This window comes from Alternaria incomplexa, assembly GCF_024043165.1.
Source record: "Alternaria incomplexa strain BMP 0042 chromosome Unknown scaffold_6, whole genome shotgun sequence".
Lineage (NCBI taxonomy): Eukaryota > Fungi > Ascomycota > Dothideomycetes > Pleosporales > Pleosporaceae > Alternaria > Alternaria incomplexa.
The window spans coordinates 497,260-512,399 of record NW_026249855.1 but is presented as its reverse complement, the minus strand read 5'-3'; the positions used below and the strand labels follow the sequence as shown (position 1 = coordinate 512,399).

Here is a 15,140-nt window from a genome sequence, read left to right as displayed (position 1 = left end):
CCGCGTACGTGGATGCTCCTCGATGGATTTAGTAGAAGACGGTGACGCCATGCTAACCAAACGCGCGGTCACCTGGGCACCCACCGCATCAGTCTCTGCACGTGCTTTTGTTTGTTTGCACCTTCCTTCTTACGTCGTTACCTCGCATTTGATTAGCTCTCACACCCTCCATTGCATCCGCAGCCTGCGTCGCGCAGCTATATGGACAAGATGGCGTCGATTAACGCTGAGCCACCTGGTGAGATATCACGAATGTAAGTGAACGAGCTCGGCCCATACTACAAGATCCACCTTGATCACTGACATGCTTAGTACCGCCCGAAATATAACGCAATCCCCGCTTCTTCGTCTTCCTGGCGAGATTCGCAACAGAATACTCGGCTATGCTGTCGGAGGATACACCGTCACCGTGACAGTCCACTGCAATCCACTATCTGTACGCTCAGGGCTCCAACTAAGGGTTCGTCTCGCCACAGCACACCAATTCAGAAACTTCCAACTTCCCAAATCTCGGAGACACTACATGTTAGGTGTCTACCAGAGCCGGGGCATCCCCACAGAAGATCTGTTCGACTTCCGAGGCGCAGCATGTAGTCTCGACGGCGTTGATCAAATCCTGACCGTTACACGCGTCTGCCGTCAACTTTACCACGAAACCGCTCTCCTCCAGTTCAAGACCAATTGTTTCCATTTCAACTCGATGGGAGCACTTAAGCTTTTCACAGAGAAGCTGGCTTCCGATCAACTTAGAGTCATTACCACTATCTCCATCGGCATACAGTACACGTACGAACACCGTTTTTACAAGCCAAGTGGACCTCAACCACACATACGTGTATTGTTCTCTGGACTCAAGAAGCTATTCATGACGGCAGGTGCGTTGGAGATAGTTTCCGGCGCGACTCCTCACGATAGGCTTGTTGCAGCCGTGGATAGACTGGCCTTCGGTGGTGATGAGGGTAAGGGCTTGTGGGTCGGTTGCTTCTGTGTACTTGACGAGACTGCTGTCTTAAAAGACGCCTTTGGCTTCACGATCGGTGCTGGCGTTGCTTCATCGTCTTGATAGGCTAGACGGAGGAACTCGGTCATCGAGTGAGATAGTGCGAGATGTATGGTCGTTCGACTCTTGCCAGAAGCTGGTTCATTGACTTGTCATTTGTGCGATGGCCAATAAAAGATAAATCAATGTTACCATTTTCACACACAAGCAGTTGATGCAAGAAGACCTAACTGTTAACCTTTCATTTTCCAACTCACCCTCCATAAGTGTAGAGAGAAGAGGTGTTGACAACCACCACCACTATGCTAACCGTATAACCAATACCCCAAGGATCAATTTTAGTAGTATACAAAGACACACCCTGCTAACCAGGATCCGAAAGAACAAGGTTCCGAAAAGGAGAACAAAACGCTGCAAGTACGATGGAAGCAATATAGTACAGGGTCCCCCTGCCTTAGAACGCCTATGCTGATATATGTGCGTGTGTGCTTCTCTTCGAATGCCCCTAGCTTCAGGTGGATATCCAGATTCCTTGCTCTTCTTGCATGATATGATGACCTAATCCAAATCATCCGTATATCAACCCCGCGTGTCTATGCTTCGATTATACTAAGCAAAGAGTCAAACACATCCTCGTCATCTTCATCTTCATCCTCTTCACCATGTGGACGCTGCGCATACACTTCCCTTTCGTCTTCCGACGGCGCATCGCTATCCTCTCCGTTATCACTGCCAAGCCCGCTGTCATCACCTGAGAAACTGGCTCCTTCTTGCGCACCCGTTTCGGCACCAAGGACTGAGCTTGAAGCGCTGTCATTGTCCTGGTCATTATCGTCATCGGTGACGCCGCGCCAGCTTTTCTCGCCGTCATCGTTATCGTGAGCGTCGTCGTCATCGTCGTCCGGTTCGGTATCACCGCCATTGTTGTAAGCGTTGAAACCAGGGCCAGCCGGGAAAGGTCCTGAGTGCGGTGTTGCGTAGGCGAAAGGCGTTGATTTACCTGCTATGGCGACGGACCGCTGGCTGGGTCTGCTCATGACGTCTGAGTTCGATCGTGGTAGTGCAGGTTGTGACGAGTAGAAGGGTGAAGGCGGTTCTCGTGATTGCCGAGGAGTTGCATTCCATATCGCTACATGTGCTTCTTCGGGTCGTGGGGAGGAAGAGTTTGTTACGCGGCGTCGCTTCAATCTCGCTGATGGTAGGCTAGGTGCACGTGAAATTGGCTGCGGGGCGGAGGATTGCTCAACGATGGAGGGATTGAAGCGACGTTTCGACTGACGAGGTGTGACGGTATCGACAACCGAAGCAGATACCGTACGGTTGCGATAGTAGAGTGGACGTTGCGGATGGTTCTCACTTAGTGGAGAGATGGGCTGGGGTTGCTTGTTCTTCAGTATCGAGTTGGGAGTGATTGAACGTCGCCAATTTCGACCAGCAGGGCGCATGGAGAGCTGGACGGACTGATTGCTCCCGAAAGACGAATGCACACTAGCAGGCGGAGCATCGTATGTCTCGACGAACTGCCAACATGCTTCTTTCGCATCTGCTTCAGGGACATGCGCTTGGCACTGTTCGTCGTTGCCTTCCATCTGCGAGTCTTGGTCGGGTTGATATCGAGGTAGTTGGCGTAGCTCTGGCCAGGACTGTTCCATTACAACGAACTCGTTGCGATCGACTTGCTGGGTGTAGGCTTCGCGGACGGTGACGTAAAGCCTTTTCTTTCCACCGGAAACTCTCATCATGACACCGGCTGAGAGAAACTGAGCATTCCAGAGCGCACTGCTGGACATCTCGGCGGGCGTAAGAAAACGTAGTCGCGACTCCTTGAGTACTTTTCGAAGTGGTATGTAGGGCGCTCGAAGACCTGGGTAGGCAGAGATCATAGGGTTTTCGTCGCTGTCGTCGTACTGCAGGTAATCGAAGACATCAGAAAATGCATGTGACAAGGCTTCTTGAATATCTTTGGCGCTGGAACCCTTGAACGTAACATCTCGGACAAAACCCCTGCTTTGGAGTCGCTTGTAGACTAGGTTGTTGCTTCCACAAGCTTTGGGAAACAACCAGTCATCCGTAGATCCCGAAGCCCAATTACTAATGTCCTGGCTACTCCACCCGTTGTCGGCCTGGCTAGGTATAGATCCTCTGACCGAGTTGCGAGCACCAGGGTAGGGGCTCGAATCGGAGTCTCGTCCGAGGAATGGCAGGCTTTTTATAGTCTTCAAGGTATGAGCTTGGGTCCACTCTTCAGAGTTCTGGGTTGTTGTCTTCGCTATGTCATGCATGGGTTCATCAGGCGAGAACCAGATGCCTTTCAAGTCCGGACCCCATGGCAGTAGGACAACCTCAACTTCCCAAGGCTGTAGCGATGTGGGTGGCGCCGCGGATTCCAGCACATCCAATCTCTCTTTAATGTTATCAAGCTCCATTTCTGTATCTTTGCGATCCATGGCCGCGAGGATAAGGGCGGAGGAAGTGCTGGAATCAACAGAGTGATTGGAGCCAAACGACGTGGTGGCGTTGTCGATGCGCCTTCGGCTAAAGGAGCTGGTGCTACTTTGCTCGTCCATAGCTTCATGCATGCGTTCATGCTCATCCATGCGATGCTCCACGTCGATTAGCCTACCCTCGTACATCTCCAAGGTGTTGTTAAGATCTTCCGGCTGAACGTAGTTGAAAGATCCATTCTCCAGCAAGTCTAGGCGGCTACCAAGTTCCTGCATGGTTTTGGCTACATTGGGTATCGAGTTCAGCAGATTATGGAGAGGGGCAAGGTAGGAGACAAGCTTCTGGAGACCTTGTGGTGGAGCCGATTGGAGGAGGGTTTGCAGCTGTTCCTGTGGCCCTGCAGTAGCGTTCTTCGGCAAGAGCTGGGTGGGAACTGTGCCATATGTCTGCCGCTCAGGTGAGCTAGTCGACTGCTGTTGGATTTCCGAGGTGATGCGCTTCATTGCGTCAATCATGTCCTTCCCGTCCTGTACAGCCCGATCAGCAGCACTCAGATCTGGAGTATTCCCAACGCTTGGAGTAGCCACCTCGGTAGCGCTCTGTACGTATTCCTCGGGGTTGTAGGTGTTGGGTATGGTATCGCCAGGCTCGTCGGGCTGGAAGTTGCGATTGAACTCCAATACCTGCTCGAGGATGCCGCGCGATGGGCTGGTGATGTTCGCTCTGCCCGGGGAGATGACGGGCTCGTTGGGTAGCTTTCGCGGGGTATGTGCGATGTTGATGTCATCGGGTATAGTGGATGTAGGCGACTGCTGACGGTTAAGCTGAGCCATGCTCTCCAAGTTCATCATCGAAAGACCAAGACCTGCCACCGTCTGGCGCGACTGATTCCCGCCATACCTAGCTTCGCTGTTAGCTACTGGGCGGCGTTCATGAGATAGCAAGCACACGGAAGGAAGTCCAGGAAGGCCGCTGGTGCTGATTTGTGATGGAGTGTCCTGACTTTGTAGCAAGCGACCAAACGAGTTGGTCTCAGAGGGCTGTCGCTGGGGGCGCTGGCTAGGACTGGAGTGTTGATGCATGCGCGCATTGTATATGGCTTGACCCCCTTCAGACAGAAGGTTGTCCCCCAGCTGTCGCATCGCAGCACTCGTGTCGCATTGCGCGTTTGCCTGCAATTGGCGCGGCTCTTCACCTGTCGCATACAGTGGTGGCAGCGGGAGATTCATCGACAGCGCCTGCCTCTCTGGCGCGCGCGACGCCCTCAGATGGAAGCAGGCATGGTGCCCGCAAACACACCACGTGGAGCGCTCGCTGCTGGGCCGATGGTCGGCGCTCTCATCGTGCAGCTCGGCGCTCAGCTTGTCCCAGAACTGGTCACATCCACACTGTCCTATATGCGCGTCGCGATAGTTGCACGGTCCGTCTGGCAGCGATCGTCTCGAGGGAGTTGGTTGCGACGGCGCACCATGGCTTTGTCGCGTGACATTGGTATTTGGGTCGCCGAACCCCGCCATTGGTGTTGATGGCAGCGCATCCCGCATAGGACGCGAATAGTCTAGGAGAGAGACATGTCGCGGTTCCTGTTGAAGCTTTCATCCCGTTAGCACGTTTCCAAGGGAAATTCTGGTGGGGCCGAGGGCATACCGAAGAATGTGCGAGCAGACTGCGAAAACCAGGCGACGTCGAGGGGAGGAGCGACGGGTCTTTATAGACGGGCAGGGCGCAGCTGGGAGGACGCGACGGACGCGACAGAACTGGTGGGCACACGAGGGGAAAGAGGCCGTGGATACTTTTGGGCCGTGACTGTTTAGCACGCATGCACGCAGCCCGCAGCGGTTTAGTCACGGCTGCCTCAGACACTTCCCCGGAGTCTGGGTACGCGCGGGACAGGCCTATCGATACCAAGACGCCCACGTGATTGGCTGAGGGCACGCATTCCTCCGCCTCCCCTGCTTAGCTGACACCCGGCCGAACACCCTGGCCGTTTGCTACCCAGCCGTCGAATCCAGCGACGCTATAAACGCCATGTGCGGCCGGCGGAGGGTAAAAAGTAAACCCTCCATCATGGCCCTGATGCTTCTGAGAAAAAGCGATCTCTTTGCATCCTGCCCATCTCTACCTTATCAACTCCCATTTGTCAAGGCAACAACAACACTATACATCGCGCCTTTCTAGTCGACTAGGCATGCTCCTTATTGGCCAGCACTCACGGAGGACTGTCGCGCATGCTGCATTGCATCTGCACGTCCAACAGGCCCGACCATGGAGACTTGCGCATGGCGACAAGTTTCGACCCAGACATCAGCCTCGCCATGGACCTATCTGTACAAGGCAGAACCGTATGTGACTAGTTGTCGTCAGCGCTGCGTCTGCGCTGCATCTGACAGGGTCTCGATCGGGAAGGCGGGCGCTAGTCGAGGATATGAGTTTCAAGATTGGGAGATACAACTATCTGCCGAGCGCTCGTCCCATCTTGTGATGAGTAGGGTGCAACCACATCTTGCCCATCTCACATGCCAACGGTCGAGGCCGCGAAGCGCTTACGCACCCACCCACTATTCTCACTGTTGGGTGGGTGTCATCATGGTGTCTTCCAAGATTGGCATGCACATGTACATCTTGATCGTGTAACAGTACCATCGATTATCTTTTGGGTATAGGCTTGGATTGCACATTTCGCCTCATGCATCCACCGTTAAGAAGTAGACCTTAAGGTCCTTTGAATCAGGTAGACCACCAGCCAGATTTGGCATCTCTTCATCCACGTTTTCCTTCCAACATTTCTACCAAAGCTATCCATCCGCAGTCATTCTCCAAACTTCATCTGGCCATCCAGTCCTGCTTATCCGCCTTTCCTCGTCAAACATCCACGTCCAAGTCTACCCTCCAAATCGTCTCTCTAAAGCCCATCTCCCCTATTCCTCCCTCCCCCTCGGCACAATGCACCCCGCCGTAACCAAACTGTCCTCCTTAACCTTCAAGCAATGCACCGTATACGGCGGAAGCCTCATCGCAACCCCCAAATGCATCTTTATCTCCGTCGGCTGAAGTTCACTTCCAAAGTCAGTAAACACCTCTCTCACACCTTCCTTCCGGTCAACACATACCTCATATCCACCTTTCCCGGCTCAACATCTAACAACCCCTTCTCCACTCCCGTCAACGGCCGTCCATTAACCTCCATAACCGCCTCCCCTTCCTCAAGCAGATAGTAACACTCATCCGTCGTAAACCTCACCGCAGACTGGAACTGTGCCTGTAATAACATACGGTGTGCGAGCCAGAACCTGTTGTTTGCCATGTAATATTGCATAGCCGGGGCGTTGTTCCGCGAATTGTTGATTTCGACAATGGCTTCTGGGATACGGACGGCGGGAAGATGAGGACAGCAGATTGGAGAGAGGTCTTTGGAGGCGAACTGAGATTTGACTTGGGCTCTGGTCCATTTGGTGATCTGTGGTAAGCCGTAGGTTTCGACATCGACAGTCTCGTTTGGTTTGGTCCATGAGGACAGGAGGAGGGAGATGGGGCTTGTTGATAGGGTGGCCATTGGGCGTGTGGGATGGAGAGTGTAGATGAGGAAGTTTGTGGTAGATGGAGGTTTGTTAAATAAGTAGAAGGTGGGTGGAAAGTAGATTGGTGGGTAGGTGGGTAAAGGTAGGTGAGGTGAGAGAAGTGCTATCAGTTTCGAAGGACAAGCTTTAGCCCGCAACATCTAGGTGAGGGTGAGTCTGTGGTAAAGCGATAGCTCAACTCGGTGGAATTAGAGTGGAAGACAACGATAATAACGTCTTCAATACATGTAAGAGCTTTTAATCATGAACAGCAAGCTTGCTAGCATACATTCGTAAAACAACCGCACGAGCATTTCGACTCTACAAGAGAAGTTTGCATTGTTTTCAAGATGCCTCTCACCCTTCAACTCAGTGGTAATAGCAGTATCTGAATAAGTCAAAACACCTTCTACCCTAAGCCAGTCTCAACCCATTCTCCTCAGGCTTAAACCACTCCCTCAGCAGATCCTCCAAAATCCCACTAGCGCCCTTCTTCGCCTCCTCACTACTCTTCCCCTGGCACTCAATGTAAAGCTTAATCTTTGGTTCCGTCCCGCTGCCTCTCACTGTAAACACGGCCCCATCATCTAGCTCGCAGGTGATCATCTGGCTAGTGACATCAACCGGTAGATCAGGTTTGTGGTCCTTGCTCTTTGAGTCATAGCCCAGTGTCAGGTCTCGCCAGCGCGCGATCTTACGGGAGCCAATCGACGTTGGGTGGGGGCTGCCCAGTGCGCGGATGGCTGTGAACACCGATGTTGTTACTGATGGCGATGGCGAGACGAGGTAGGTGTTTGCGTCTTCGAAGTAGCCAAGGTATTGGTAGAGCTGTTGCAGCTTGGAGTAGGGCGTGAGGCCTTGGGTGGACCAATGCGATGCCGCGGTTAGGAAGACTGCGGCTGCGCTGATGGAGTCTTTGTCGTGTACCGTTTGGGGGATCATGTATCCCAGCGCTTCTTCAAATGCGTAAACGACATCGTAGCCCTCGCTATCGAGTTGTCGTGCTACGTTTCCAAGCCACTTGAACCCGGTCAAGGTTTCGGTAAACTTGAAGCCTTCCTTCTTCGCTAAGGCTGCGAGCATTCTGGAGCTGACAGTAGAAGCCAGCATTGCAAGCTTTTCCCGCGGTTTCGATGCGGGGTAGCGTTCGTAGAGGTAAGATCCAAGCAGCGCTCCGAGTTGGTTCCCGCTGAAGATATGCCATTTATCTCCTACCTTCTCTGCTGCCGCAAGTCGATCTGCATCGGGATCGCTGGCGAGAATCAGGCGTATCGAGGACTTCTCTGCCGTTTCGATTGCCAAGTCGAGCGCACCCTTCTCTTCAGGGTTCGGGAACTTGACTGTGGGAAAGTCGGGGTCGGGTTGTGCTTGAGCTTCCACCACGGTCATCTGCGAGGCTACGCCAAGTGTCTCTGCGCATCGCTGCATCGCGAGAAGTCCAACACCGTGCATCGGCGTGTACACAAATCTGAGCTCTGGGTCTATCTTGACCTTGACATGCTCGGGCTGTGCGGCACATAGGACGGCCTGGTGGTACTTGTCTTGCACCAAATCCAGACTTCCTTCCACCAGAAGGGAAGACTCTATCACAGTTGTATCCCAAGTGACAGGCTTGAGATTCTCCATGATAGATTCGGCGATTCCGACGTCGTGTGGGGGGATGATCTGGCACCCGTTCGACCAGTAGACTTTGTATCCATTGTCTTTGGCCGGATTGTGACTTGCAGTAATCATGATACCAGCAGCGGCGTCGAGTTCGCGCACGCCAAAGGGAACCATGGGCGTATGGCTCGGGTCCTCATACCACCACACCTTGATGCCCTTTGCGACAAATGCAGCTGCGGTGAGCTTGGCGAACTTTTCCGAGTTGTGCCTCGCGTCCCGACCAATGACTACACCCCTTCTCTCAACGTTCTTTTCGGTTTTGAGCAGGTACGCTGCGAGTCCTTGGGAAGCTTGAATCACTGTCAGAGAGTTCATACAGGCGAAGCCGCCCTGCATGGGCCCCCTGAGTCCAGCTGTTCCGAAGGCAATACGATGTCGAAGTCGCTTTTCGAGTTCCTCGGTATCGCCATCCACTAACAACTTGTAGATCTCATCTGTCGTTGATTTGTCCTCGTCGAGCTCCAGCCACTCTTTCGCTAAATCCTTGATATCTCGGGTCATGATTGGAATCTCGAATTCTGGGGGACGCCTTGGGTGATGTGATTTGTTCTGAGAAAGGATGGAATTGAGAGTGGAAGTCAACAAATGTCACTTGGCAGAGAAAGGTCACGAAGTAGAAGGTGATGGAGTGTCGGAGTTTGCCGACAGAAAGCGCGCAATAGCAAGCTCAAGTGGGCACCTGCCGCATTTATGCTCTCCAAGACTTTGAAATTTCTCGAAGCTCACGTGTAGATTCTGGTGACTTATTACTTACATATACGGCGCTGCAGGGGCATACACACTCTCAGCTTGACATGTGAAGTCGTTGCTGGATGCGGCTCTGGGGTGGCGAGGAGCGTGGGGGCGTGCAGGGTCCTGGCGGGCAAGCTTCGGAAGTTTATCAGCTCATGATCTCCTGTTCCACTGGCTGGTTCCGGCGCAGCTCACCGCAACGCCTAGCTCCTTCTGAGACGCCGCGAAGCTATGGTCTGACTGTCTGTACATTGAAATTCGTTCGTCAATTGAGCTCGCACCTGGACACCCGTTTGTGCACGCTTCGTGTACCACACCGTACCGCACCGCAACATGGCCGCCGGAGCAGACAGGAAGTCAAGAGTCTTTAGTCGGGGAGAGATCGAGGCCCAGATCGCCAATGGTCGCTCGATTGTCATCGTAGACGGCAAAGTCTTGAAGGTGGATGCATGGCTACCCTACCACCCAGGCGGTGACAAAGCCATTGCGCACATGGTGGGACGAGATGCCACAGACGAAGTCACTCGGTATGGTCTCCCGTGTTGCCCAGGAAAGCTTAATGCTGACTTGTGTACCCAGATTTCACTCTGCGCAGACGCTCGAGCTCATGAATCGCTACCAAGTCGGCCGTATCGAAGGACGATGGACCAACTTCCTGCCGCCGATACAGGGAGGAAAGTTCCGGACACAGAAAGAGCTGGATAGACTCTCAGAGGAGGAGTACATGGAATCATGCTCCTCTTCTGAACAGGAGACTGTTAGCTCAGCCTCTTCGGCAGACAGCAGCCCGCTCTTCGAACCAGCAGATCGGCCGTCTGCTTCGGCCCGCAAACGCAACGGAGCCAATGTCACCAGGGCTTCCTCGAACTCAAGCGTCTCATCGGTCGAGCTGGATGACAGGGTCACTCCGAAGATGACAGTGCTTGACAGGCGGACTCAAGAAGAGCTGGATTTCGACAAGGCCAAATACCCGTCCCTGGACCCGGCCACTCAAGATCGGATCACTCAAAAATACCGCGACTTGCAAGTGCGCATAAAGCAAGAAGGCCTCTACGACTGCAATTACACTGCTTACGGTATCGAATGCCTACGCTATGGGTCTTTCTTGGCCGCTTTCATATTCCTGCTGACGAAGGGGTGGTACATCACCAGTGCCATACCACTTGCGTGCTTTTGGCACCAGCTCACGTTCACAGTCCATGATGCTGGACACATGGGTATCACGCACGACTTCACGACCGACTCGACTATCGCAATGTTCATCGCCTCCTACTTGGGCGGTTTAAGTGCCTGTTGGTGGAAATACAGCCACAACGTTCACCATCTCGTTACCAACCATCCCGAACACGACCCTGACATCCAATACATTCCTTTCTTCGCTATCACTCATCGGTTCATGGAGAGTCTCACTACAACTTTTTACGAATGGGCGATGGAATACGACGCATTCGCAAAGGTCATGATCCCGCTACAGCACTACACATATTACCCGATCATGATGGTAGCGCGTTTCAATCTTTACAGACTGTCCTGGATGTATTTGCTCCTTGGAAAGGGGCCCAAGAAAGGACCAGCTTGGTGGCACCGATATTTCGAGATGGTGGGCATGTCGTTCTACTGGACTTGGTTCGGCTATGGAGTCGTGTACAAGACCATACCCGACAACTGGAGCCGCTTCTGGTTCGTCTTGATTGCCCACGCCGTTACGTCGCCGCTCCACGTGCAGATCACGCTGTCTCATTTCGCTATGAGTACGGCAGATTTGGGTATCCATGAATCCTTTGCGCAGAAGATGCTTCGTACGACGATGGATGTTGACTGCCCGCAATGGTTGGATTTCTTCCATGGTGGCCTGCAGTTCCAGGCTATCCACCACCTGTATCCGAGAATCCCTCGGCACAATCTGAGGCAGACCCAAAAGTTGGTGCAGGAGTTTTGTAACGAGGTGGACATACCGTATGCGTTATACGGTTTCTTGGATGGTAACAAGCAAGTCGTTGGGCGACTGGCTGATGTAGCCAGGCAGGCTGCTATTTTCGCTGAATGCCAGAGGACCATTGCTGCGGAGGGAGATTATGGAATGCATTGAGGAATAGATCATGAACATATAGAGCAATCGAATGCATTCACACATCCACTTGGTTGGAGTTTACATGTTAAGGACGGCCGTGTCTGCCAGCATTGCTTCACCCCAAATGTCTGCCCAGGCTGCACGTAAATATTTGAGCAGCAAGCTTGCTGCAGATGCTTGCGCAGATCACTATCCGCTCGGATGAAGTTCCGATACCGAAGCCAGGGTCGGAAGGGAAGTGGAGGCTGGCAAGCATGCTGTCCGCCGTCTTCCGGCGTCTTGAGATCATGTTGAGAGGTCCTGCACTGGCACACGAACTGGTGGCATCAACATAGCCGTAGAATTCAGCTTACCGGCAAAGATACGGGTCGTACGGTTGCCATTCTCCAGCTCAGTCAGCTCAGGTACACATCACGCCATGGATGGCACATCGTGAGCATTGGCGGCAGGAACGCGTCGCTCACTAGCGTGATTCTCGACTGGCCCCACCTCGGTCCATCGAACCATGACGCAACCGACAACACCTGCAAAAGGAATTTGTCGCTATGATGGTATCGCGCTGCAGTAGCATGATTCCGCTCAGAGCACCAATGGTAGAGCTCAATGGACCAGGCGAACGTCTCCGGCCGTACCGCTGGCCAACTTTCAAGCTTCCAATCGCGCATACTGACGCGCGACTGCTTAAAGGCGCTCTACCTCTACGCTCCAGCTTCGTGTGAACTTCTTCCTTCTGGATCGTTTCACACCTCCACTACTTACAATTGATCTCCGTAGCTTCCATCGTATCTGCGCTGTTTGGCTACACCACCAGACCCAGCTTTACTCAAGACCTCACTCGGAGTAGGAAAGGTCGTACCTTTCCACCAACCTGCAATCATGGATGCTATGGTAGCGAAAGCTCCAGCAGATCCCGACACCCTCGTCGAGGATGTCGAGCACCTCAGCATATCGCCATATGGACCCGCGAGGTCCTCAATCACTGAACACCCGCTCAGCGAGGATGAGGTGCGGAAGATGACCGATTACTTCCATGCTTCTCTATACATGTGCCTAGGCATGATTTATCTGAGGAGGAATCCTCTTCTACGCGACCCTCTTACTCTGGATCACCTCAAGCGACGCCTGTTGGGACATTGGGGCTCGGATGCTGGGCAGAGCTTCACATACATCCACATGGTAAGAACCATCGCACGAGTCCGGATATTGGGAGGTGCTAACAAGATGCGCAGAACCGTCTCATCAAGAAGTACGATTTGGATGCCATCTTCATCTCTGGCCCTGGCCATGGCGCACCCGCTGTTCTCTCAAACAGTTTCCTGGAAGGAGTCTACTCTGAGGTCTACCCCGACAAGAGCGAAGATGAAGAGGGCATGAGGCGCTTCTTCAAGTCGTTCTCGTTCCCTGGTGGAATTGGATCTCACGCTACACCAGAGACGCCCGGCAGCTTGCACGAGGGCGGAGAGCTTGGTTACTCCATCTCCCACGCTTTCGGCACAGTGTTCGATCACCCAGATCTCATTGCGTTGACGATGGTTGGAGACGGCGAGTCTGAGACCGGCCCGCTTGCTACGAGTTGGCACTCGACCAAGTTCTTGAACCCAATCACGGATGGTGCGGTCTTGCCTGTACTGCACTTGAACGGTTACAAGGTACGACGCTGCACTTTGCAGAAGGAATTCCTGCTGACAGGACACAGATCAACAACCCGACCGTTCTCGCTCGCGTAAGTCGCAAGGAGCTCGAAGCGCTCTTCGTCGGTTACGGATGGACACCCTACTTCGTCGAGGGAAGCGATATCCCGTCCATGCACCAAGCTATGGCTGCTACGATGGAACGATGCATCACAAAGATCCGCGAATACCAGAAGGAAGCCAGGGACTCGGGCAAGGCCTTCAGGCCGCGCTGGCCCATGATTGTGCTCCGTACACCCAAGGGATGGACAGCGCCTAGGCACGTCGATGGAGACCACTTCTTGGAGGGCTTCTGGCGCGCACATCAAGTACCCCTCACGAAAGTTCTTAAGGACAAGTCCCAGCTCAAGACCCTGGAAGAGTGGATGCGCTCATACGAGCCGGAGAAGCACTTCGACAAGGACGGCAAGCTCATTCCCGAGCTTAGGGAGTTGGCGCCAACTGGCAACAGGAGGATGAGCGCAAACCCTGTCACAAATGGCGGTCTGATCCGACACAAGCTTCACGTACCCGACTTCCGTGACTACTCTATCGAGGTCACCAAGGGAGGTGTCGCTAAGGTTGGTAGCATGGCGAACTGCGCCGCATTCCTGCGCGATATCATCAGAGATAACCAGAAAGACTTCCGTCTCTTTGGCCCCGACGAGACCGAATCCAACAAGCTGGGTAAGGTGTACGAGGCGGGCAAGAAAGTCTGGATGGGCGAGTACTTTGAGGAAGACGAGGATGGTGGCAACCTGGCCTATGCAGGACGCGTTATGGAGATGCTGTCCGAGCACACTGTAGAGGTAAGACACACACCATTGCTTGGTGCTCCAATGCTAACTTTGCTCAGGGTTGGCTAGAGGGCTACATCCTCTCTGGACGTCACGGTCTGCTCAACAGCTATGAGCCTTTTATCCACATCATCGACTCCATGGTCAACCAGCACTGCAAGTGGATCGAGAAGTGTCTCGAAGTCGAATGGAGACAGAAGATTGCTTCACTCAACATCCTGCTTACTGCCACTGTCTGGCGACAAGACCACAACGGATTCACCCATCAAGATCCAGGTTTCCTTGACGTCGTAGCGAACAAGAGCCCTGAGGTTGTCCGCATCTACCTCCCACCAGACGCCAACTGCCTGCTCTCAACAATGAACCACTGCCTCCGCAGCGAAAACTACGTCAACGTCATCGTTGCCGACAAGCAGGAGCACCTCCAGTACCTCACCATGGAGCAAGCCATAGCCCACTGCACCAAGGGCGTCGGCATCTGGGAATGGGCAAGTAACGACAAGGACCAAGAGCCCGACATCGTCATGGCCTCGTGCGGTGACGTTTCCACCCACGAGTCCCTCGCCGCAACAGCATTACTCCGCACACACCTCCCCGACCTTAAAATCCGGTTCGTAAACGTCGTCGACCTCTTCAAACTCATCGACGAGGACCAGCACCCCCACGGCCTCAAGGCGCATGAGTACAAGGCCATTTTCACTGACAACGTACCCTGCATCTTCAACTTCCATTCCTACCCTTGGTTGATCCACCGCTTGACATATGGCCGCAAGGGCCAGCAGAACTTGCTTGTCCGCGGATACCGGGAGAAGGGCAATATCGACACTCCTCTCGAGCTGGCCATCAGGAACGGTACTGATCGCTATAGCTTGGCGATTGATGCTCTTGACAATATTCCCAGCTTGGGTAACAAGGGTGCGGCGACGAGGGAGAAGCTGCTTGATGAGCAGATCAAGGCGAAGAACTATGCGTACCATGAGGGTATGGATCCTAAGGAGACGGAAGACTGGGTGTGGCCTTTCTAGATGCTCCCGCTGCAGTTGGGATTGAGTGAGTGATTGTGGGATCTTTCTTGTGGGCTGAGATTGAAAGTTACGGTCTTGTATGATAATGATAGCATGAATGATGCAGAACATCGCACGTTACGAGCAAAATTTGAGCGTGAAGCAACCGTGTAGTGATGAAGAAATAGTCTTGGTTTCC

At 53.4% G+C, this 15,140-nt stretch overlaps 4 protein-coding genes across 4 annotated transcripts; 2 read left to right on the top strand and 2 right to left on the bottom strand.

Annotated features, from left to right (window-relative positions):
* Positions 1–1,593: 1,593 nt before the first annotated feature.
* Positions 1,594–4,962, bottom strand: J4E90_004732 (uncharacterized protein; the record flags this gene model as incomplete). Its single annotated transcript, XM_051434295.1, has 2 exons — positions 1,594–4,885; positions 4,955–4,962. The coding sequence occupies 2 exons, from the start codon at positions 4,960–4,962 to the stop codon at positions 1,594–1,596; spliced, it is 3,300 nt and encodes a 1,099-aa protein (XP_051291551.1).
* A 2,454-nt stretch (positions 4,963–7,416) lies between these two features.
* J4E90_004731 (uncharacterized protein) lies at positions 7,417–9,168 on the bottom strand (the record flags this gene model as incomplete). The annotated part of the gene is made up of 1 exon (XM_051434294.1): positions 7,417–9,168. The coding sequence occupies one exon, from the start codon at positions 9,166–9,168 to the stop codon at positions 7,417–7,419; it is 1,752 nt and encodes a 583-aa protein (XP_051291550.1).
* A 564-nt stretch (positions 9,169–9,732) lies between these two features.
* On the top strand, positions 9,733–11,488 carry J4E90_004730 (uncharacterized protein; the record flags this gene model as incomplete). Its single annotated transcript, XM_051434293.1, has 2 exons — positions 9,733–9,926; positions 9,979–11,488. The coding sequence occupies 2 exons, from the start codon at positions 9,733–9,735 to the stop codon at positions 11,486–11,488; spliced, it is 1,704 nt and encodes a 567-aa protein (XP_051291549.1).
* Positions 11,489–12,346: 858 nt separating this feature from the next.
* Positions 12,347–14,962, top strand: J4E90_004729 (uncharacterized protein; the record flags this gene model as incomplete). Its single annotated transcript, XM_051434292.1, has 4 exons — positions 12,347–12,646; positions 12,700–13,119; positions 13,167–13,949; positions 13,997–14,962. 4 exons carry the CDS (start codon positions 12,347–12,349, stop codon positions 14,960–14,962), a joined length of 2,469 nt encoding a protein of 822 aa, XP_051291548.1.
* Between the last annotated feature and the right edge of the window lie 178 nt (positions 14,963–15,140).